The sequence below is a fragment of the Atractosteus spatula genome, chromosome 14 (genome assembly GCF_055471065.1).
Source record: "Atractosteus spatula isolate fAtrSpa1 chromosome 14, fAtrSpa1.hap1, whole genome shotgun sequence".
Taxonomy (NCBI): Eukaryota; Metazoa; Chordata; class Actinopteri; order Semionotiformes; family Lepisosteidae; genus Atractosteus; species Atractosteus spatula.
In genome coordinates this window covers 18,971,701-18,996,666 of record NC_142719.1, presented here as the reverse complement: position 1 = coordinate 18,996,666, position 24,966 = coordinate 18,971,701, and the positions used below count along the sequence as shown (strand labels likewise).

The window sequence follows — 24,966 nt, the reverse complement described above, 5'->3', positions numbered from 1 at the left end:
AGGAAAGGGTGCTCGTAAGAAATCTCCATAGTGTTGTTCTCCCAAGGTGGGACTCGGAGTGCAATCCAAGAGTTTTAAAAACCCAATTGCTGAGCGAGAGCAGCCGAGCCCCGGAGGAACTGCGAGCAGTGTGCTGACGGTGTTGCAGGAGCAGGGCTAAGCAGGGGTCGCGCACAGTGAGAGTGTGTTGCTGAAGCAGGGTAGCGACAGAGCAAGGTGAAGGAAAAACACGGTGCAGGATGTGAAATCCAAACAAAGTCAGGGTCGTAACGGGAGTAGATGCAGTCCCAAATGAAGCTGAGGGAGTGATCTGCGGACGCGGTCAGGAAAAAAGCAGGGGTCAGAGCACAGACAAAGCCAGACAAGGGGAAAATACTCCGAGACAACGCTCGATTGGTCCAAGTATTTATTCTTATGGGACGGGCATGGTTGTAAACCAACCCCAGGTGCTCCGAATCTCCAGGCGATTAGTCGTTTGCGGCAGCCGGAGAAGGGAGACAGGTTGATGACGCCACCACCTCCTGCGCCCCAGCTAGCTCACCCCCCAGTCCATCTGCCCGGACCAGAGCGACAACCTCCATTTCAAATTGTCGGTCAAGACGTTCTTCGGGGGTTTCTTGAGGATGTATGAATTGGTGAATGTGAAGTGTCATGCACAACTGCACCCCCGCAACAGGTTTAGAAGCAAGAACAGGGAGCCAAGAAGGCTTGCCAGTTTTCCTGAAACTCTCCTTCTTCTCCTCCTCTCGCAGTTATATCGGCCGCAAGCGCATGCAGGTGGATCACCCCGAGAAAGCGGTGCCCAACATCCACAACCTGGTGGAGGCTGACTACTCCTATTGGACCCTGGGCTACGTGATGTCACTGCAGGGCGCCCGCAAGCTGCTGGAGGCGCAGCCCCTCAGCAAAATGCTGCCTGTGGACGAGTTCCTGCCGGTCATGTACAACAAGCATCCAGTGTATGTATCCCAACACAAGGAACATGGGGGGGGGGGAAAGGAATTACAGTTCCTGCGAAATAATATAGCCAGATCCTGCATGGGTTAGAGATGGAAAAACTGAAAAACTGTCAAGGTAGGATGTGGAGTTGAGACTTATTTTTTACTAAGGAGCTATAGAGCAAGGATGAGTCTCTTGTATAGAACAAGCTATCCAGCCAGGATTTTGAAGCCAATGGCTTCTTCATAGAAACTGGATGAGATCCTCAGTTCGATTTGCTACTAGCTACCAAACGGGCCAGGTGGGTCGAATAGCCTCCTCTTGTTTGTAAACTCTCTTGTGGGTTTTTTTTAATGAGTAGCGATCTCTCGGTCCGTCATATGTGTTGCTGTGATAATAAGAGGGATCCATGAATTATGTCCACCCTGCAAAAGCCATAGGAGAGCTTAGATTTGGAAGTCAGGAATGTGCAACATTTGGGGTAGACTAATAGACTAAGTTACTAATTCAGAATTCATCATTACTATTATGAATTATTAAAGTGTAGTGAGTAACCAGTGGTGTTCTGTGATATTCCTGACTGCATTCTGGCAAGAAACCAGTCCAGATCTAATCCATCACATTAACTTTATCTAGACATCAATGTCTATGTGCAGTAAGGTCTCAGGTTGAAAATTTAACAGTTGTGGATTTGTGATTCAGTCTGGCTGGAGGGGTCTTGTGTGCAAGAAGAGTAGAGCTGGATAAAACCAAGCTTAAAGCTGTTAACTGCTACTTTCAAATTAGTGGTGCAACAGACTCGGGTCATGAGACCAATCTAGCTCATGAGTGAGCCTCGCCCTATCCTAGTACCCACTACCCAGCATTCCCATCTCAGCATGGTCTTGTTTTTATACAGTAACGAACGCTCCAGGTTCTGTCAGTAGAGTGGGGAATAACAGGCTGTAGACAGCTTTACGGGCTCACTGACAGTTTCATTTCCCCTTTCATTACAGTGAGATATGTTTATTAAGAGGCTGAGAGAGAAAGTACAGGGATCCAGGAGGGATTTGTGTTATTTTAGCTAATTACTATGTGATTACTGTTGTTTCTTTTAGTTGCTTGATGTTATTTAACTTAAAGCCAATGCATTAGTACTTTAATTATCGTATAATGGAAGATTACTTATGTTTTTTAATGATACATACTATATGTATACTGTAGTATACAACAGTATAGGGGTGGATTTGGGTATATGTAAATTTGGCTGTTCATGATGGTTCTCTGCACCGAACCCTTGTAGGGTCTCGGCATCGACTATATGCTAGGAAAGACATATGTGCTTAAAGAAAAACTTCAAAATCCAATGCATTTTAGAAACGCAACAGCCTATTTAGCTGCGACTTAAATTCTGTAATCCAGCTGCCTTCCCCTCCATCTCCTCAGGTCGGACTACATGGAGCAGTTTGAGAAGAGGGACCTCAAAGCGTTTTCCGCCGAGCCCTTGCTGGTCTACCCCACGCACTACACGGGCGATCCCGGTTATGTCAGCGACACGGAGACCTCCACCATCTGGGACAACGAGCAGGTGAAAACGGACTGGGACAGGGCCAAGTCCCAGAAGACACAGGAGCAGGCGGAGCTGAGCAGCGAGGCCCAAAATTCTGACGTCCTCCAGTCGCCCCTGGATAGCACAGCCCGGGATGAGCTATGATCTTCGGGGTGACTGGACCTGAAAGCCTTCTTGAAAGATCCACTAGCGTCCACAGGCTTCACTGGAACACTCCCAAGATGGATTCGAAGGTTCCATTCCAAGAGAAGATCCCATCTGGGGATCTTTAAAGACTGCCCTGCTCAGTCCTTGTCTGCAGGACTCTTTCGAATGCCTTCTCACTCCTAACCTGAATGTCTGTCCCTTTAATTTGAAACATTTTATTCTGCGGGATCGAAGATTGAGGCAGGAAAACCCCTGTTTCGGAAAATCACTCTACTGGACTGGAGCGTTCAAAAAAGGGTTATTGCTTTGGTTTTGGAACACAAGCTTTATTCCTGTTTTTATTGTCAATCTTGTGTGATTTTAAAGTCTTTGGGTTTAAAGGTCGGTTTTAGGATGAGGCATTTTTAAAATGTGATCTAGGTTTCATGATTTGCTTTCTGTATTAGGCAAAAGCATATCCCTACCTTGAACTTGGACAATCAAGTTGACCTCTTTGTTTTTATACAACTGCAGATTTCATTTTTTGTTTGTGCACAGAAGAATTCAGCGTTGCATTGTGCCTTCCGTTGACCTGTTACTCCGCAGCAGTTGTTACCAGAACTAACAATCAGCAAATTATACTGAAGCTTTTCCTGGACTTTGCAGATTTTATACTCAGAGGGTGCAGTTCTGGTCGTTGCCATAGGAAAAACAAATATCTCTTAGTGCAGTCTTGTGAGAAACCTCACAGTCAACTCTGCGTTTTAACTGAAACATCTGACACTACTGTTAGCTTAAATACAGAGTGAAAAATCAGAGATGAGATGTACTGTTAAGTAGCACCCACTAGGGACAAAATCTTCAAAGTTATAGGCTTTGTTCATCCTGTATATAAATATACAGTACATACACTGATGTGTTTCAGGATGCACAGGAGGGTTAGGATAAAGGGCTACATAATAGCCTGCTGTACCATGTTTTTTTTCCTCCAAATGTTTGATAGAAGTACAAGAATTAAAGGATAGAAATTTACTTTTTTTTTAATTCATTTCTCTTTTAATGCAACCCCTGCCTGCGTCTTTATTGTGCAATATCCCATTGTTGATTTTCCTAAGAATTGTTATGGCACCTGCCTCCTCAGACATGCACAGATCAGCTCAACATGTCCGAGTTGGGTTTGCAGTCTCAAAGGAAATGTATATCCAGTTCCATTAAAGTAGTGAATACTATCTTTCTATTTGCTCATTGAAACAGAGTATAGTAGTGTAATTTTAGCAGTCCTTTGTAGGGTAAGGGTTTTCTGATCATGTTTTTTAGAAGTTGCATGTCCAGTTTTGCACACTCTGTGTTTATTTTTGGACCTACTTACTGTGCTACAGAATGAGGAATAATTTTAGAACCAGAAGTATATGGTCAATATGATAATTTGTAAAAAACTAGAGCTTAGCATATAGTAGAGAAATGCCTAACATGCATATTTAAAACAACCCTTTAATATAACAAGCAATAATAGTTTGAATCAGAGATTGGATTTGAAGTACAAGAGAAAAAACCCTAGTACCTTTTGTTTTTTATTATTATTGAAGGAGGGGGTTGTTGTCTTTATTGCGTGTTTGGTTATAGAACACATTCTATGATCAGTGTAAAATGATCTTAACGTGTGCTTTAATTTATTGCCAGCCCTGTCAGTGCTGATCTGTTGAGGGGGCCCGATTTGCAGGGCTATCACGGAGTCATGGTAAAGAGCCGATTGCCCTAGCCTATAGCACACCCCCCTGGCCTCGCGGTAGATTGCAGGGAACCTGTGGGAGCCCTGCTTGTGTGCAGCCTTGGCTTACATTTCGTTCCATGTTCACCTCCCCCCAACGTGCCTTCCTGTCAAAGAATAAAATATTTTTACCAAAAGCTGCCTGGGCTTCAGAATTTCTCATGAGCTGATTTTGGTTTAAATTGAACAAGAACAGAACTGGAAGAAGTGGGCTTGACAGCAGCTGTCCTGGATCTGCAACTGTTTGTGAGGATGGTTACAGTAAACTGCAGAGGCTCTGCTGGTCAACCCCGAGAATCACGATCCAGTTGACTGCTAGGAACATTAGTCAACCCACTCCCCATGATAAATGGGAGATTTAATCCTTTTTTTTAAACCACGGAACTTAGATTCCTGATTCTGAAAGGAAGCTTTCCAACAAGTCAGCTCCTTTCAGAATCAAATTCTAGGTGAAGTCTTGAAAGTTGCCACTTTTACTCCAATATGTATCGCATCATAAGCATAATCTGAATGATACCCTGTTAAAGTCTAATGTCCTTTTTAGCTCTCCAGTTGGCTGTTTGCCAAAAAAAGACCTAGGTCTGTTTTTTTTTTTGCAAAGATTCAATGTCCTGCAAGTACTGCTCACACAGTGCAGAGCAGTGACTGGGGCTCTGGACTGGAGTCTGGAGGTATAAATCCCAGGTTGGATGCTGATGATGTTGGACCCTGAAATGACTCTTTGCTCCAGTGGCTCTGGTGAATTCCTAACTGGATAATAGCAGGATCTTCAGGTCGACCTGTAAATTATAATTTGTTCTCCATCGACTTCTCTGCCTCTAAACTATCCCCACCCTGCTTTACAAAAGCAGAGTGCCTGAGGTTTGTACTTCCCAACCTTTCAAGCTGCTCAGAGATTAATTAACTGAGTGTATTTCTGGCCAAGGAGGCTGATGGGATTTGTGACATTCTAATTCGAGTCCAAAATTAGCAGTCCATAGAACATACCTCAATGCAAAGAGGCTGCAGGTTGCCTTTCTGAAAATATGTCCTTAACCTCAGGGGTTCGCTGTCCTGGTCCTGGATGCCCACACGCCTGCTGGGTTTTGTTCTAGCCTTGCTCTCAGTTTCACAATCCAATCCTTAGTTGACTTAATATGATTGACTTTGGCTGTTTTTATCTCTTAAACATGGTAATTAAGCTGGGCTAGAATGAACACCAGCATGTATGTGAGCCTCCAGGATCGGGATTGTTTTAACTCAGGTTTTTCACAGAGGGGTTGTTTTGTGTCACTTGTGTGTGATGAACTGTTTCGGCTTTCTGCTTAACAATATCCCTTTGCAGTTCTATTTACTTTTACTTCCATTTCTGTTTTAAAGTGTGGCGGCAATAGTCAACCTAAAAGCTCATGGAAGTACACCGGGTCTAGCTCAGATGGTGGCTGTTCCAAGGAGCTCAGCACACCATATGACAAGAGGAGATTGAAAAATGAGAATCGGTGTCATGTGTCAGATCTGGAACAAAACCAGGACTGCAAAAAGCTATTCCCACAGTTACAGTAGACTCTGTCTATCCCGGAGTGACCTCATCTTTTATCTTCTGTGATGCTTTCGTGACAAATCGAGATAGGAAAAGGCTGTGGCTGTAGTGCCGCCTGCTGGTCAAAAGTAGAGCTGCACCTGAGTGGTAAATAGCAGACTTGTTTCTTGCACTGTGGGTCCGTGCTGTTACAATCTGAGCTCCTGGTTAGCTTTAAACACAGCCAGTCTTTCCTAATAATTAAGCAGAAAACCAAGAGCAGGATCCATAATACCCAGTACAGCAAACTTAATAAAAGCTTAGACACTCTTGCCTTTACACACTCCGTTAAAATGTCTGTATGTTGGCGATCAGAGGATCTTTGTGGGCTTAAAGGATCCCAAGGCACTGGATTCAACAGCAAGTGGATTCTTCCAAAAATGAAAAACGCAGCCCTGCTTGCACTTTTTTTGCAGGATGTGTTTTATCATTCCTGCATTAACCACAATGCTCCTGAAGAGAAGTCATTGGTGATCGTATCGCCCAGCACGGGACTCCTCTCCTGTAAATCCTCTTCAGTTCAGCAGAGCTCAGTCTCTTAGGTACTTTAAGCTGAAAGCAGGGGCTGCCTCCTCAGATGCGCTTTCTGCATTTTACAGACGCAGCAAGATTAACTAGCCCATCTGCTGCAGTTCAGAAGCTGATCTGACCACGGGCAAAAGAACAGGACTGAAAACCGAGGAGGGACGAAACTTCGACTGCCGGCTCCCCAAAGTTATTTTGTTTTGCACGACCCATTTAACACCGGCAACATCATCACCAACGTCTTCGTCCTGATGCAAGCCAGCTTCTGGCTCACGGTAAACATCATTGGATCTGGCTGTGTCTTCGCCCCGTTCAGCACGAAGAGGGAAGCGCTGCTAAGATTTTTACTGAGCAACTGCAGGAAAAGACGAGCACCGGGCGCCTTGTTGAAAACAGATGCAGAACAACACAGTTGCGTGGCTTTAAGAAAAGCAGACTCGGGTTTGTTCCTGCAGCTTTGTACCAGGAATCATTCCTAAACAAACCACGTGGAATTCACTCTTCTGTTCCAGTTTTATAGCTTACTACTATTGACATTAACTACCTCTACTGTAGTGAATGTCAGTAATGGACAATAACCTTTTCAAATGACCTCATATTGCCAGAACCGTGTTTAATAGAGATTTTGGTACCACTGTGGAAGATCGGTTCTGCGGCCAATTTAATTCACCCCATTTCTATATGCATTTGTGTTATTCGTAGCAAACACAAAAGCCTATTCGGGCTTTTTTAAAATGTAAAACACTAACTATAGAAAGCAACGGAGCTGTGCCTAGCTCGCCTGCCGAAACGTTTCAGCGTGTTCGTTTTCTTTTGCCTGGCGAAATGGTGGACTTGTTCGTCGGTAAAGTGTTGGTGAAAAACAACAAGGACCGCGACGAGCTGGACACGGAGCGCGAGGTTCTGCTGCGGCTCCAGAACCGGGTCGTCCTGCTGTTCTTCGGCTCGGGGGACTGCCCCAGGTGCCGGGAGTTCGCGCTCACCCTCAAGGAGTTCTTCGTCCGGCTGACGGACGAATTCTACGTGGAGCGAGCCGCCCAGCTCGTCCTGCTGTACGTTTCTCTGGACCAGAGCGAAAAGCGACAGAGCAAGTTCCTCAAGGACATGCCCAAACGGTGGCTTACCCTCCCTTTCGAAGATCCATACAAGAAGTATGTACAGTAGTTTGGTTCATACGCTTGTCTTTTTTCAGCTTTTTCAGCGTTCGTCTATTTTTATTGGTTGTTTTTCCAAATGAAATACCCCAAATATATGTTAATAGACGTAAGAAGCGAATAAATAAGGCTTTATTTTTCTTAAATTAGGCAGTTGATAAGCAACTATCCTTGGAATGAGCACACTCTTTCCAGACTTCAGTGGAATGGTTTTCAGTGAAGCAACCCAGTACTTCTTTGTTTCATCCTTTAAGACGAAACGGTGGCGACTGTAGCAGATTCCTAACTTTGTCAGTTTTGTATTCCTCTGGGAGAAAGAAGAGCAACAGTCTCAGCTGTCATGCTTAGTAGGGCTTCTACAATAATAACTGTACGTTTTCTGTTGGATAGAGGGCATCTTCTTACGGTATGTTATTGCTGCATAACCCAGCACTACGAAGTAATAACCCCCCTCACAAGAGTACGAGAGCCTCCATCCAGTGATGATCCAGAATTATTTCTAAAAATAGGGCTTTAGTCAGCACAGGGAGGCTCACCCATGAAGCAAAGACATGCTTTCCTCTTGTTAAGCTGGTGTTGGCTATCAGTCATTAGCCTGCTTTGCACCTATGGGGAATGGTTTTAAAAATGTCTTTCTCAACAATTATTTTGGCAGTTTTATCCAGACATCTAAGAACCAGTGCATACCTGCCCAAAAAATAAAGATATTAACAGAATCAGGTGACACGGTGGTGCAGTATTTAGCATTGCTTCCTCACAGAGCTGGGGCACCAAGTTCAATTCCTGAGGTACTATGTGTATGGAGTTTGCATGTTCTCCCTGCATTTTGCATGGGTTCCTCTGGGTGCTCCGATTTCCTCCCTCAGTCCAAAGACATACTGGTAGTTAAATCAGCTTCTGAGAAAACTGGCCCTGGTATAAGAGTGTGTGTATTTGTACCTATGTGTGCCCTGCGATGGACTGGCATCCCATCCAGTGTGTACCCCTTGCGCCCATTGCTTGCTGGAAAATGCTCTGCCTCTCCCACAATCCTGAATTGGATGAAGCGGTTAAAAAAATGGATGGATAGATTCCCAGAGAAGAATGTCTGGGACAGAATCCCAGAGAAGATGAAAAGTGGCAGTGTTGAGCCAGACATGATCTGGGTCCTTCCAGGATATATCCCAGAAACTGGTCAGACAGCATAGCGATGCATCCTGTTCAACCCTGTTGATTTGCGACTGGGTGTTCATCACACTTTTCCAGAACTCCAGCTCGTCATTTTCAGTTTTGAAATGTACTGAATTCCTCGTTGTCACTTGGTATTTAATTACCAATGGACATAAGGAAGTGTGGGGTCGTGGCCAGACTGAGATTCTTCATTTTCCTTTTGTGACCAGAATAACTGGTCTCCAGCCTGATCAAAAGTAGAAAAGACTGAGAGTCATTAACTCCTCTGCTGGCGTTTGTCTGCCAAAGTCTGTGAGGCAGGAAGCAGCACTGTTTGTGGTTTTCTGGGGAATTTGACTGATTCACCCTTCCAGTGATCTGATACCCTTTCCATACCGGGATGTCAAACAGACTTCCAATCCACAGCTGTCTGCTCCATTTCAGGTATTACCAGCACAAGGTTGGGACCTTGTTTCCAATGCATTAATGCTGTGGACAAGCTTATAAAGTTAAAAGGACATTAGTGAGGTGGTTTGTTGATTTCAGATTTCATTCCTTCCTTCTCTGAAGCCCGTGTTATTCAAGCATTAATCCATTTGATAAAGGAAGTGAAACGCTCCTTGCATTTCGTCATGAGCCTGCACACTCAGGGACTGTGAGGGCTAAAAAACTCTTTTTAATTCTCCTTCTCTCCCCCCTGTGGCGCAGGGAGTTGGCGCTTATGTTCGAGGTGGCGGAGATTCCTACGGTGGTGGTGCTGCGACCAGATTGTACCGTGATCTCCCCAAACGCGGTGGACGAAATCAGCCGGCTCGGGCCGGACTGCTTCAAGAACTGGCAGGAAGCGGCCGAGCTCATCGATCGCAGCTTCATGATGAACGAAGACTTCGATGACATGCGCATGCGCAGCGCCACAGACCCCCTGCGCCGCCTGAAATACAAGCTGGAGAAGAAGAAGAAGAAGGAGGAGGAGGAGTCAAAGGAGGGGGAGGGGTCACAGAATGGGGAGGGGGAGGGGCAGGATCCATGGGGTTGAAGGGGGAGGGGCTTGGTCTGAATCAAGCAGCCAATCAGCACTGGCTCTCGCTGAAAGGTAGTTCTAGTGTAAAGATCCGTGTAATGGTCCTTTCTAGGCCTGGATGAACTAATTGGAAGTGTTCACATATTATTAAGAAAAAATACTTGATTAGAGTTTTTTCTTTACTTCCTCCAGGCTTATTGCCCCTACCCAATGGAAGCTTGCCATCATGTTCTGGGCAATTTGCAAATTACAGGTTGGTCATCTTTAATCAACACTTTGATTAAATTCAAACTCGGGTAAGACTAAGATCTGTTCAAGAAGCAGAACACTATGTAACATTTTCTGCTGAATGCCCTGCTAGCTCATAGTGCTTTTTAAACAGGAGCTAACATTCTGAGGGGCTGACTGACTGGACATGTGTATGAGAGGAAAGATGCAACAGGACCTGCAGTCGGGTTCTGTACTTACCGAAAAAGCAGACCATACCATTCCTGTGTCTGCTTTGAAGAACAGGGCGTCTCTTTGGGGAATAGCACTTCTCTTTGAGGAATGGGAGGTCTCTTTTAGGAACATGAGATGTCTCTTTGAGAAACAGCACATCTCTATGAATAGCACATCTCTTTGAGGAACAGAACATCTCTTTGGGGTATAGCACTTCTCTTTGGAGAACAGCACTTTTCTTTGAAGAACAGGACATCTCTTTGGGGAATAGCACTACAATGTTTTTAGATGTACTTATTGCTTATCCTTTCATAAACTCACAGGTTACCTTATCTTAACAGATGGAGGACCGAATATCATTTGTCTAGAAGGATAATCATCCAAGTGAAAAAAATCAATATTATGATCCAAATGATAAATATATATATTCTCTGTGGGGAACTGCAATTGGATTATTCCATAACTGCTTCATGAATATTTATTTTTGCATATTTTTCCGTTTTGTCATTTCATATTGCATTTTTGTCAACAGAAGTTGTGTGTACATATTTGTCTGTGTAAACAATTTTTGTTTTGCTCTTCTTATTGTGTATAATCTGGCTAGGGGTGTAGCTTCTCAGTATGCCGAATTATAAATTACTGAAGAGATTGCTACATGTATTTTAACTTTCCCCATAATTCCAAAGAAAATACAGAATTCCCAGTTTCTTTTTTAGCCTTAATTTGACACAGTGGTCAACTATTCCTATGTCATTATATAATGCATCTTATGACACAATTAGTTTTCTTTCTAATACAAAATGTTTGTTTTCTTATGTTAGAATACAATTATGTACAGTTAGTGGATCTGTTTCCTCTTGTTTTATAATGTCTTCTGTAAATTAATATGGAAATTGTTGTAATCAAAATGACTCACAATTAGTGTGTATAGATATAGATATACTGTGAAGCGTTAAACACACAATATTAAATTAGTACTGCAACCAGTAGCATTTGTTGTGTTTTTAATGCCTCACAGAATATATAGATACCAAAAAAATACCATCTGTGTTAATATAATCATTTGTGCTTTAATCAAAATATTAAATTAATCATCGACAAAATGTACAAATATACTACAAGCCTTATGGCACTTTAAACAGTGTCTTTCTTGTGTTTAATGTAAAGGCCATTAATCCAGACGCCATCAAAATGTGGCTTCCTGCTTTTTAGAGAGCTTATTAATTTGATAGCTATAAGCAATTTGTATATGCATATTGAAATGATATGCAATGATGTGTCCCCGTTGAAAGACCTTTTGAACAAGATTCAAGGAAAACGCCTTGCCTGCTGTATGCAAAATGTCCACTGGGTGGAGACATTTAGCAAAAAAAAAAATGCCCAGCTAATGTTGCTCCACATCGTTTGTCATTAGGCGATTAAGAGGTTCGCTCATATCACTACTTTTTGCAGTACTGGGATACTTGAGATTCCTAGACAGTCTACCTCGGAATTTAAGCTTTGTGATTGCTGTGACAGGCGACATGGCAACGCAGTGGTTAGTATTGCTGAGGCAGCGCCAGAGCACTGAGGTCAATTCGGGACCTGGGGTGCTGTCTGCGTGGAGTTTGTATGGTCTCCTCTTATTCGCCTGGGTTTCCTCCCATAGTCCAATGACAGGCTGATATCCTGGCATCTGGGAAAACTGGCTTTAGGCATGAATGTGCTTTTCTGTTTGAGCCCTATGATGGACTGGTGTCGTGTTCAGGGTGAACCCTGCTTGGCGCCCATTGTGCCCTGAATTTGAAGAAGCAGTTAGAAAATGCATTGAATGAGAAGTAAAAATGCTTACACATCATTCAATCAATCAAATTGCTAGTTCAATTAAGCCTACAATCAAGTAATTATGATGAGCTGGAATGAAACCCAACAAGTGTGCAGTCTCCACAGCCAGGCACCTCTGGTAAAAGTGACCGTTTGTAAAGATTGGGAATATGACATTAACATGTCCTAAAGCATTTCTAAATTACTTACTGTAATCTAACAGGTCACTTGGAAAAAGTGGTTAGAAAATGACTGGATTTAAGATATATCTATTAAAACGTGTACTGATATGCCCGATTTTGGCGTGGGTTGATTCAATTTAATTAAAATTGAGGTCAGGTGGAATAAAAAAAAAACTGGGTATCTCAGACAATTCACTAATCACTTGACTATTGAAGTACTGCTGGCAACAAAGGCAAGCGAGCGGCCGGATAGAACGAAAGCCTTGCCTACGTCTAACAAGTAATCCTGACCTTAATTTTCTCACCAAGACTGTAATCAGCTAACCATGGCAACCACTTAATGTCCGGGGGTTATAATGACTCAAATTGGCCAGACAGGGGGCCGCTGTGTGAATGAAAGCGGTGTCATCGTGGGCGAAGTCTCTTATCAGAGTCCTGCTCTGCAGTCGGATTCATTACACCTTATCTATTGCGAGCACGCCAGGAATGTCGTACAGGAATGCGGTTCACCAAGTTGTGCTCCAGTTCTGCCGAGTTTTACGTGAACCGTAGCTCGCTCTCTGCTTACTCAGTTACGGAAACACTTTTTTTTTTTTACTTATGATAATCACAGGAAACAATATTTCCCCCCCGAAAACAACAAATCAAAACTTTGTGTAAAGTAATTAGCTAGCACACGTTGCCACTTGTTACCTAGCAGAGACACTACAAGATAGAGGCGCGCAAACAAGTTTAATTTATTGAGGAGTTTTGTATAACGCAATCCTTTTTAGAGTATCTTATGTCAGACCTGATTTAATGGGGCAACCATTTAAATCAGCTTTATTATGGTAGAACATTAGTCTTAAAGCACTTTGTTATTGTTTTTAATTACCGTGCAACAACCAAATCGTCTTTAAATTTTTGAAGGCGTGACTGTTTTGAAGGGTCTGTTGTAACCGGACAGCTTTGGGATTTCTCTGGCGAGGTTGTGTTTTAAACCGCTGCAGGCGTTCGGATTAATATTAGAACAATTTGTCTTCGCGTGTATATGAATATGAGTCAAAGTCGAAATTTTGAGCAGCTTCTAGCGATGTGCCAAGATTGTTTTGCGTTTTAAAGAAATCGCAGATGTCCTTCGAAAAAGGACCCCTTCTTTCTGAACGAAATTCGTGGAACATGGAGGATCTCGATGACCCCGGGAATGGGGCATCTCGTCCGGCCTTCGGTGCGGGCTCTAACTACTGGGTGAGAGACGAGAGCCAGATGATGGAGACTCTGCGCTTTCTGGCCCGGGACCCGACTTCGTTAAACCACGACCTGTCGTGGATTGTATCCAAATTGAGAGCCGTAGTCTGCAGTCTCCAGGAGCTCCGCCAGCTGTTTGTGCTTAGTGACGGTAAGATTTCTCTTTAAATGGTTACAGTAGTACTGTCACTTGAACTTTGGCAGTAGTGGTTTTAAATGGTATAAAACGTAAGTACTGATACCCTCGGCGAATACAGTACATTTGTTAATGAGTTATAAGCAAAGTATGTCTGTGGACTACTGTATATACTGTACAATTGAACGTTTAATGGTTTACGCTGTGAAAGCATATCTGTTTCATGTGGTTTTGTTGATCGCGAGCAACACTGTACTGTAGCTCCGTTCACAATGGGGAATCCAACCGATTTTATGCCTTAGGAAAAGGCACAGCCAGGGATAATTAAATGAATAACGCCCATTTTATTTTACCGGGGCAAACTGCAAACTTCCTAATTGAAAAGACGACACCCAGACAAACGAATGAAATGTAAAACTTACACCCATTTTGTATTCTAAGTTCGGTATTTGTGACATCATGTTGGAAATTTGAGTACAAATACTGGGTAGGTGTTGGGTATTTGGCAGGGAAATTCGTTCCTGGCCTGAGACAACTGCAGACCATTAGGTTTTAGAAGTAATTTATCATCATAAAGACCTGGAAACTGTGGTATCCAAACCTGTAAAAATTCCTGAGTCTTTCTAAATTATTGAGGTGTGTTTTAAATACTGTTGAGTTGTCCTTGATAAGATTGGGCCCATTTTGTGCTGGGATGAAAAACCATTAAGAAAAAATGGGCTGCTGTTGTAAGTCAAGTAGGTGGAGCAGTAGGTGGCGGTCCTCCTTCTCGCTGAGGCTTTTCAAACCAATGTTCCACTTACTGTAGTATGGGGACCAGAGACACTGTGGTCTAGGAGGTGCCATCCTTTGAAAGAGTTGTCCAACTCATCAGGATCTCAGTTTAACATTAAAGATCCCATGGCACAGCTTGTAAGAGTAGCGGTGATAACACTATTGTTTGCGCTAGATTCCGCTATAGTCTTGTATAATCGGGCTTCCCAAGAGTTTCCCCTGAATTCAACTGTCAAAATCTCTTTTCTTCTTCTGATCTGTTCTGTAGGGGAGCAGCTGGTGAATAATGTGTCGCTCAGCTGGGTGCTACAATTCAGATGTGGATGAAATGAGTCTTCTTTTTCTTCAGGAATTATTATTATTGACTACTGAATTGATCTAAAACAGCAGTTCCCATCACTAAGTCCAAGAATCCAGAATCCATCAGGCCTTTAAATCAATGCCTGATGCCAGTGAGCAAAATTAATCCAGTTAGATCATCAGTAGATCCCATTCACATGTGATATGAAAAACCTGTGGGGTTCTGGACCCCTATAACCAGCGATGGGAACCCCTGATTTAGACACTGTACTCTATAGGAACTCCAGTATGTGAGGACCAGCAGGTATTCTACGTCTCTCCAGACCTCCAACAGATGATGTCTTATGAAAATTGATCAGGTGATTAAGAGCAGAGGTGAAATGAAAACCTGGAGATGCTGTAGTCCTCCTGGACTGGACTCGTGCATCACAGCTGTGTTGGAAACCAGTGGCTCTCAACTTTATTACTGAAGGACCTCTGTGTCTGCCAGTGATGTGTCAGCCGAGCCCCATCAATTAAAACTGATCTCTAGACCTTTGTTCTTAACTGACATTAAGAAATTACACATTTGGATGGTTCTCATTCGTATCAACCCAGAAAAAAACCTTGGTTTCATGTCAACTCTCAAACTCTCTTTGGGTGTGTGGATTGTAAGTCATTAGGAGTATTTGAAGGTTGTTCCCATCTGCGTTCATCATTTATTGGCTGCCAGAAATAAGAAAGCAGTAAGCAAGCAAGTTAAAGACTGTGCAAGATTCCCTTCCATTTGTTTTCAGCAGATGAGTGTTTTTGAAATGTCTTAGAGCACAAATGGCTTCCAAAGGTCTACTCAAGCAGGTAGTTCAATTAAATGCCACAGTTTGTGGCAATGCAGCATTCTCTTTGCCAAACTGTAAAAATCTGTGTTTAAAAACTTATTAGTGTTGCTATCGTCGTTTTGTAAAACAATGAAGGCATTTGTTCTTAAGACGACTAATTGACATGCATAGAAAATGTGAGACAAGTGAGAAATTTAAACGGGTGAGAATGAATGCTTGATTTTTAAGGAATGTAACTTATTTCTGTAATCTAATCGTACCTTAGACATCAACATGTAAAACTTCAGCACTTGATAAAGCGTCTTTAAACTCATAGTTGGAATGATGGTCTGTTGAAAGAATTCATTTAGGAATTTATCCTGCGGTTTATGAGCATTTACCTCTTGGCAAGTGATCGCTAAATTCTAGTCACACTTTGGGATTTAGCATTTTGGACATTTTTTATGTTCCCAGGACTTGTTCGCTCTGAAACAATTAACCTGGTTCACACGGCACTGTAGATGGAGGTGTGAAATTTTGTAGATCTGCATTATAGTCCTTCGTTTGACTCTTTTTATGGAGTAATATTGGTTACCTGTTGAATTAGTGATAATTAAGCATATTATAACGCATACGGCCATATTGCAGGTTGTTCAAGCCCGCTTACCAGCGCGGTGACGTCACCGCCCTTCCCTGTGAATAGCAGGGACCTCAGCTGCCGGGCTGATGGGAGATTTCCCTTTAGCTCAGGTGCCTGGGTCCCTGTTAAATGACACCGAAGGCCCGGGTTCGAGTCCCCAACGGTAGGGGGCCAACCTGAGGTGGCAGCAGCGAGGGCGCAAACACACGTGAACCCCGGAGCATTACATTGGTGTTAGTAGTGGGATGGGAAAGCCCTTCGCCAAGGACAGTGAATTAAGCGGGGGAGAGTGTAACGCAAACGGCCACCATTGGTTGTGAGAGCCGGCTTACCAGCATGGTGGCGTCACCGCCCTTCCCTGTGAATAGCAGAAAGGAGATTTCCCTTTAGCTCAACTGGCTGGGTCCCTGTTGAGTGAAGCCAGAGGCCGGGGTTCGAGTCCCCGACGGTGGGGGGCCGACCTGAGGTGGCAGCGGCGAGGGCGCCAACGTGAACCCGTGGGCGTTACATTGGTGTCAGAAGCGGGGTGGGATAGCCCTTCACCAAGGACGGCAAGTTAAGCGGGGGAGAGTGTAACGCATACGGCCTCCATTGCAGGTTGTTCGAGCCGGCTTACCAGCGCGGTGACGTCACCGCCCTTCCCTGTGAATAGCAGGGACCGCAGCCGTTGGGCTGAAGGGAGATTTCCCTTTAGCTCAACTGGCTGGGTCCCTGTTGAGTGACGCCGGAGGCCCGGGTTAGAGTCCCCGACGGTGGGGGGCTGACCTCAGGTGGCAGCGGTGAGGGCGCAAACCCACGTGAACCCGTTACAGTATTATGAATCTAATCTCAGTATATTAATTTTAACTGTGATTTTGTTTTTTTTATGGTGTAAAGAAACCTAAAGGAAACTGGCCATCAGTTTCAGGGTAAGATAGGTTTTCAAGTGTAGAAATTATGAAGCAGAAATCTCTTAAATTTGTTAGTTTTAATATATCCGGTTTTAATGCACCCTGTATCTACAGTATAATGCAGCATACATTTTCAGGAAAAAATAAAACCACTAGAGGGCGCCCGAACGTAAGCGGTGACGGGAGACAGGGCTAATCAGATTGATTTCAGCCTCATTAATTGCAGACTCCTTCAACATGCTGTGTGAAGACGTGCTCTTGTTTCCCATCTGAATAGCCTATATTTAGTTTCCACTTGTCTTTGAGCTCATAATTTGTTTCATATTTTGAAGTTTTTAAACCCAGCCTGTCTCAGAATTAGGAAAACTGAACCATCTACATGCAAAATCTGTTCTGCGCTAAAAGGATTCAGTTCTCTGGTATTAATTTGTCTGTGCAAAAATATCATCCTCCTTCCTGCTGGAAATAATGTAATCTAGTCGCTCTACATTCTGCCGTCTCTCAAACAGTTATATCTTTCTTGTAGTGTGGCGAACAAAACTGAACGCAATATTCTTATTCTCTAAACTACTTAAACGAACATTTGAAAAAACAAATACTACTCTTATGGTTTTGAGGATGTCTGTTTAATTTAACAAACGAGGTGTTTAATTGATCACAAATTTCCAAGTGAGTCTTTAACTTTTGCTTTAGGGTGTCCAGCAAGATTATCCGAGCTGGGGCTCTTTAGGTACAAAGTGAGAAATACCTGCTCTAGAAAGGTTGCTTGCTAACCCCCTGATCTGGAAGATGAAGGGCTGTACCAGTATTGTGCAGGTTCCCTGTGTTAAAATGATCCTGGTTCAGTCACATCCTTCCTTGGAACTCTGAGGTGGTCAAGTGGTGATGGTGTTATTTGGCAAAGATTAAGATAATTAATTAAACAGAAAGGCAGGAACCTTTGTTGTCCATGATGGCTTCCCAACAGATTCATTTCTTTAGTTTCTCTGTTGGAGAATACAGTGGCCCATTCCCAGTTATCTGTTCCAATGAATACACTCTTGGTGGCCAGGTAACGTCTGGCTGATGTGATGAGTGCTGAGATAGCCTTTCCTGGTCAGGACAATCCCCACATCCCATATACCTCATTTTCCATTATAGGAGCTGGAGCATATCCCAGCAAGCCACAGGTGCATGGCAGGGTACACCCTGGATAGCATGCCAGTCCATTGCAGGGGAAACACAGACACAAACACTCACACTAGGGCCAATTTTACAGGAACCAGTTCTCATCATAACTCAGATGATAGCACTCAGATGGGGATTTGAACCCCATTCCTCGGAATAGCAACCACTTGTCTTAAGTGCTGTGGACACCAGGGCCAATTTCACAGAAACTCAGATGATGGCATAACCAGCGGAAAACTATAGTTCAAAATATTGATATGAAGTTGTTTATCTGCAGTTTGAGTCACAGCTTTGAGTAGGTGTGCTTTATTTTCCCTGAGCCCCATTTTTTTGTTTTCCTCCAGGTCCTTTTCTGATAAATGTGGGCGTTTCATGACTGCCGATGACACTTTTGTTGGTGTTTGCATTTCAGAGCTGGCCTGCCCCTCTCAGCACCTGGTTGACGTCAAGCTCCGCCATTTTCTGGAGGCGCTGCAGCCACTGAATGAGAAATACCCAAGATTCCAGTCCCTCCCAGTGCGCCAACTCCTCTCTGATCTCTATCAGTCTCTCAGTGGTGAGTCGATGTCTTGGTTGAACAGAAAACCTTAACTCAAAAGCTGAATGCCGACGTAAACTAATAAGACCCAATTCAGTTTCAGTTCATCTTTTCTTTTTTGTTCTGTGGCAGTCCATTGTAGAGCCCAGTTTCGACAGGAAGCTCCAAAAGCCTTTGATGCTGAAACTCTGAATAGGCCACATGGAGTACAACGAAACAATCCAGTCTCATTATTTGTGATGTGTTGTTTCTTTTCTTTTATGTGGAGTTGATTACCAGTAGACTATAACGGGATGCTGGAGAGCTCTAAAAGAAATCAATGAGCTGATGAGTTTCTGCCATCGGGAGTTTTATGACCATGTCTGCTGAAAACCAGGCAGAAGCTCTCAAGTGGCTCTCTCCACCAGTCAAAGCTTTTGTTTGGAGTGCAGGTAGGCCTGTCTCGCAGGCTTTTTTTCGAGTCTGGGCTCTTGCAGTAGCTTGTTGTGAGCAGGACTTCCCCAATGGGTGTATATCTTTGAGCGAGAATTTCTGGTGTGTTGTCTGACTTAAATTGGAGACAGGGGACTCTCTGCTTTGCTGCCCTGCAGCCAACCCTGAAACTCATTAAACAGTTGAAGAGCCTGTGGTTTCCTTAAGGAGAGCTGAATCGCTCCTCTAGCGTGTTCTGTTTCTGTTGTAGGAGCTGTGGAACTGACAGAGTGAGTAGTGCTCCTTGTGGAGGAATCCTGCCTGTATGTGGTGCTGATTTGGGGCTTAATGCCATGAACTGAGTTGACAAAAAGAGCAATAGTTCCCAATGGATGAAAATGCTTAATATGGGCGGGCAGTAGCTGCACAGGAATGACCCCTTACTTTTTTACAGTCTTGTCGTTCATGTCCATTTTAACCGAATGGAAGAAGTGAAGTGTTTTTTTTTCCCAAAAAAATCTGAGGCATGGAGGAAATACGGTATTCACATGCTGTTTCATTGTGATGATAAGGTTGTGCAGTGAAGTGCGTTTTTTGACCCTCTGCAGGTGAAGTCCATAACGCAGGCAGACAATTTTCAAGAAAGCAGACTAAGAAGGAATGAGACAGGTCTTGAGGAGAATGAAACAAGGTATAGATCAGGGATCTTGGTTGGGAGTGGAAATGCTGAAAGGATTGGCCTCAAGAGCACAGAAAGGCTGGAAAGCAGTGGCCCAAATGGTTTATGAATCAATAAATAAACTAGACAGGAAAGACCTCTGATAAAATCATTAAAACAAAATGGTACCCAGGTATGTAAATTAATTCCAGTTACCGAGGAATATTCAGAAGGCTAAAATGTTTTCTGTATTGCAACAGCAAAAGAACAGTTAAGGATAGTGTCTCAGATAAATAGAGAAAACCTTTAGGTAATGAAAGGGAAATGACTGTATTAACTTAATATTTCACACAGGTATTCACCAAGGAATACATATGCCTCAAGGTGCAATCTAAATTGAATAGCTTAGACATAGAGGAAACAGACATATTACAGGCACTTAAAGCACTTAAGAAGCACTTGACATTTTCTACTAGTTATACTTAAAAAAACAAGCTGTTAATCATCAACCTTTAACAGAATTCATTCCACAGTCCTTTGAGACTGTGATGGTATTAGTTGTCTAGACAATAGCAAATATAGCAATGAAAATGGTTATAAAACCCAATTTTTGGATAGTAAAACTAGTATATGAAATTATGAAAACAATTTGAACTTAACTTAGAGGGTAATCTGTATAGCAATAGGATTTTGGGAGATAGCTACTGTAGAATGCTTTTAGAAAAGGCAGATCATGCTTAACTAATGTCAAAGGACCCCAACAAGCAATAGTGGTAATGCAGACAAACAGAAGTTGTTATGCTTGATTTTTAGATGGTTTTTCACAGAAGTCCTCTATTCTGAAATTGCAGGTGGTAGGTATTCATCTGTATTAAGACCACTGCTCTTCCTTGTTTATAGCAATGATGTAGGTTCTGTCGTAGTCTGCAAATTAGTCCAGTTTGTAATGGGTTTTAGTCCAGTTTGTAGATGGATCTGCAGACTCTAGAATCAGCAAATGAAATGTATAATAGAGAAATGATCAGCAAATGATATGAATAATAGAGATGAATATTGCATGAATGACTTTTGTTCTAGCTAGGGGACAGGTAGATTGTTAGTTGCAAATAAAACTATGACCTGTAAATCTAAAAAGGGGAACATTCAGCTTGAAAAAAGGGATTGCCAAAGACTTGGATACCTATTTGCCCAAATTTATGTGATTAGTTAAGCAATAAAAAAGGCAAACAAGTTTAGGATGTAGTTAATAACACAATTTTTAAATCAAGGGATGTAAAATCATAATTAGAATATGATGTACAGTACATTTAATTGCAATATGAGAATATTATGGCTCTGCAAAGCATACCAAGACAAGAAACCAGATGTATTCCCAGCTTCAAAGTCACATCCTTTTCGTAAAAGGCTAAAAGATTTTCCAAACAGAGAAAACGATGCGAGTATCTGGTTCAAGTACTCACAATCCACAAAGGCATTGACAATGTCAACCCAGTTGACTTCTTAAGAATCAGTAAAGAAACATGGAGAAGGGGATTCAGATGGGAACTGTGGGAAAGTGGATTTACACAAAGGGTTGTGGAGGTCTGGCACAAGAGCCAGTTATGTTGCTGAAGTTAATAGCAATTGTTCCTTTCAGTAAAAGGCTAGATGAGATCATTAGATCAGTTATATGCCAGCGATTAACTTAACATAAGCCAGATGGCCTCCTTTTTCTCTCTAAACTTTCTTTCCCTTCTAACAGTTAACAACATTTCCAGAGTGTGTACGTGCATTTTCAGTTGTCTGAAATCATTGATGTTTTATAGAAGTCCCCACTTTTAAGGTGATTTAGTTACCCCCATTTGTAGCAGATACAGTGGTGTGAAAAAGTGTTTGCCCCCTTCCTGATTTCTTATTTTTTTGCATGTTTGTCACACTGAAATGTTTCAGATCATCAAACAAATTGAAATATTAGACAAAGATAACACAAGTAAACACAAAATGCAGTTTTTTTTAAATGAAGGTTTTTATTATTAAGGGAAAAATAAAATCCAAACCTACATGGCCCTGTGTGAAAAAGTGATTGCCCCCCCTGTTAAAACATAAATCAACTGTGGTTTATCACATCTTTGGAAAGCTGAGTTCAATTTCTCTAGCCACACCCAGGCCTGATTACTGCCACACCTGTTCTCAATCAAGAAATCGCTTAAATAGGACCTGCCTGACAAAGTGAAGTAGACCAAAAGATCCTCAAAAGCTAGACATCATGGTGCGATCCAAACAAATTCAGGAATGAATGAGAAACAGAGTAATTGAGATTTATCAGTCTGGAAAAGGTTATAAAGCCATTTCTAAAGTTTTGGGACTCCAGCGAACCAGAGTGAGAGCCATTAACCACAAATGGCGAAAACATGGAACAGTGGTGAACCTTCCCAGGAGTGGCCGGCCAACCAAAATTACCCCAAGAGCGCAGCGACGACTCATCCAAGAAGTCAGAAAAAAACCCACAACAACATCCAAAGAACTGCAGGCTTCACTTGCCTCAGTTAAGGTCAGTGTTCATGACTCCACCATAAGAAAGAGACTGGGCAAAAATGGCCTGCATGGCAGAGTTCCAAGACGAAGACCACTGCTGAGCAAAAAGAACATAAAGGCTTGTCTCGGTTTTGCCAGAAAACATCTTGATGATCCCCAAGACTTTTGGGAAAATACTCTGTGGACTGACGAGACAAAAGTTGAACTTTTTGGAAGGTGTGTGTCCCATTACATCTGGCGTAAAAGTAACGCAGCATTTCAGAAAAGGAACATCATACCAACAGTAAAATATGGTGGTGGTAGTGTGATGGTCTGGGGCTGTTTTGCTGCTTCAGGACCTGGAAGACTTGCTGTGGTAAATGGAACCATGAATTCTGCTGTCTACCAAAAAATCCTGAAGGAGAATGTCCGGCCATCTGTTCGTGACCTCAAGCTGAAGCGCACTTGGGTTCTGCAGCAGGACAATGATCCAAAACACACCAGCAAGTCCACCTCTGAATGGCTTAAGAAAAACAAAATGAAGACTTTGGAGTGGCCTAGTCAAAGTCCTGACTTGAATCCGATTGAGATGTTGTGGCATGACCTTAAAAAAGTGGTTAAGGCTCGAAAACCCTCCAATGTGGCTGAATTACAACAATTCTGCAAAGATGAGTGGGCAAAAATTCCTCCACAGCGCTGTAAAAGACTCATTGCCAGTTATCGCAAACACTTGATTGCAGTTGTTGCTGCTAAGGGTGGCCCAACCAGTTATTAGGTTTAGGGGGCAATCACTTTTTCACACAGGGCCATGTAGGTTTGGATTTTATTTTTCCCTTAATAATAAAAACCTTCATTTAAAAACTGCATTTTGTGTTTACTTGTGTTATCTTTGCCTAATATTTCAATTTGTTTGATGATCTGAAACATTTCAGTGTGACAAACATGCATAAAAATAAGAAATCAGGAAGGGGGCAAACACTTTTTCACACCACTGTAAGTTGAAGTTTGGTTCTGTTTTATTTTGACCTCTGTGTTCTCTTTGTAAGAAGCGTGCCCCACTCAGGAAAATGCTGCAAAAGTCACACTTTAACCACTTCCTTAAAGGAGCTGTGTGTGTATGTGTAATATCTTAAAGTGAAACTTCCACCAAATCCCCTTGCTAAGTTTTGCAAATATTTCAAATAATGCACTGCGTTCTGCAATTGCTCTTTCTGAACCTTGCAGCCTTTTTTTTATGTTAATTGCTACCACATTTCCACTCTTATGTACCATAAACTGTTACACTGGATTTTTCGTAGAGTGCCCTGGGGCTCTTTTGGCTGTCCTCCTGGCCCATGAAAGTCTGTCCTTTTTCTAACCCCTTCATCCAATTCAGGGTCACGGGGGCGTCGGAGCCCATCCCGGTAAGCAACAGGTGCAAGGCAGGGCACCAGTCCATCACAGGACACACACAGGCACAGACCCACCAGGTCCAGTTATCCCAGAAGTCCATTAACCAACCAGTATGTCTTTGGATTGTGGAAGGAAACCTGAGCACCTGGAGGAAACCCAGATGAGCACAGGGAGAACATACAAACTCCACACAGACAGCACCCCAGATCCGGAATTGAACCCAGGGCCCCAGTGCTGTGAGGCGGCAATGGTAACTGCTTTGCTACCATGCCAGCCTGGCCCATGAAACTGAAAAGGAAAAACATTTTAACGGAAAACATAGACATAGGTATGGTACAGCAAAACAGAAGAAAATGAAATGGGCCCACTAACACTTCAGCGCAGAAGCTGCCTACATATATCTGTAACTAATGACAAGTTTGCCCTTTTCACTTAATTGTTAAAATGATATCGAAGAATGTTTTATCTGAGTAAATTGCGGGGGTAAAAACAACAGATTGGATGTAAGCTATTCATGCATGTAATTTTAAAAGTAATCTCATCTGAAGTTTTGCACGCATGTTTTTAGGAAAATCAGTACCCAAGATTGGAATCCTTTATTTAAAGGTTTTGGCATCCTTCTAATAAGTTATTCATGTAACTTTGATTGTTGTATATGCACTCAGCTGAGAGGGTACAGGCAATGAGGCAACCTGTTGAATGTCAGACCTGGTACCCAAGTCCCCTCTTTCGTGATGAATCGGGGTTTGCACAGACCTTGCTGATGGACGTAGGTGAGTTTGGTGCATATGGTACATATTGATGCTCTAGTTGTTGAATGGAAAAGCTTGATTGATATGGGGGGTCTCAGTGTGATGGTCTGGGCAGCAGTGTCTCCACCAGCAGTGACTGAGGGTAACCGCATTGCACAGCCCTCCATTGCTTGAGTCCTGAGACCTGGGCTTTCCCCCATTCCCGTGGTCATGTAGACATAGGCACTGCACTGCATACCCGCACACTGTTGCTGTAGCCACCTCTTTCTTGTGTGAAGAGAATGGCAAGACGATCTTCTGCTCTCCAGACTTGAGCCCCCCCCCGTCCATAACATGGGATGTCGTGTGGCTTCTAGGGCTCAGTGACCAGTGAACAGGCCCATGCATGTCTGGGCAGAATCTCACAAGGCTGCAAGAGAGCATCTGCCACTTGGCACACAGCCTGTGTCCCAGTGTTTCACTGCTGGCCTCATGCACTACAAGCCTATGACTTTCATAGGAGAAAATCTGGTGATCACCAGTATTAATGGGTTGACTGATTTTTACCCATATCATACTGGTGCTCCTGCTACAAAA

General features: G+C 43.0%; 3 protein-coding genes across 3 annotated transcripts in view; all 3 read left to right on the top strand.

Moving 5' to 3' along the window:
- Window positions 1–4,519, top strand: part of LOC148820856 (procollagen galactosyltransferase 1-like) — a 29,674-nt gene extending 25,155 nt beyond the window's left edge. Inside the window, exons 11-12 of the mRNA XM_088931806.1 lie at window positions 753–959; window positions 2,365–4,519. Of these exons, the coding sequence (XP_088787932.1) occupies window positions 753–959; window positions 2,365–2,632 (475 nt within the window). The 3' untranslated portion in view covers window positions 2,633–4,519. The remainder of the gene's footprint in view (window positions 1–752; window positions 960–2,364) is intronic.
- Window positions 4,520–7,290: 2,771 nt separating this feature from the next.
- nxnl1 (nucleoredoxin like 1) lies at window positions 7,291–9,804 on the top strand. The gene is made up of 2 exons (XM_088933318.1): window positions 7,291–7,616; window positions 9,477–9,804. The coding sequence occupies exons 1-2, from the start codon at window positions 7,291–7,293 to the stop codon at window positions 9,802–9,804; spliced, it is 654 nt and encodes a 217-aa protein (XP_088789444.1).
- Window positions 9,805–13,252: 3,448 nt separating this feature from the next.
- Window positions 13,253–24,966, top strand: part of gmip (GEM interacting protein) — a 52,259-nt gene continuing 40,545 nt past the window's right edge. The window contains exons 1-2 of the mRNA XM_088933166.1: window positions 13,253–13,593; window positions 18,559–18,702. Of these exons, the coding sequence (XP_088789292.1) occupies window positions 13,326–13,593; window positions 18,559–18,702 (412 nt within the window). The 5' untranslated portion in view covers window positions 13,253–13,325. The remainder of the gene's footprint in view (window positions 13,594–18,558; window positions 18,703–24,966) is intronic.

Excerpts from the sequence above, each read along its gene's own strand:
- nxnl1 (XM_088933318.1), top strand. The coding sequence starts at position 7,291 with ATGGTGGACTTGTTCGTCGGTAAAGTGTTGGTGAAAAACAACAAGGAC. Across the intron at positions 7,617-9,476 it reads TTCGAAGATCCATACAAGAA|GGAGTTGGCGCTTATGTTCG; the intron begins GTATGTACAGTA and ends CCTGTGGCGCAG.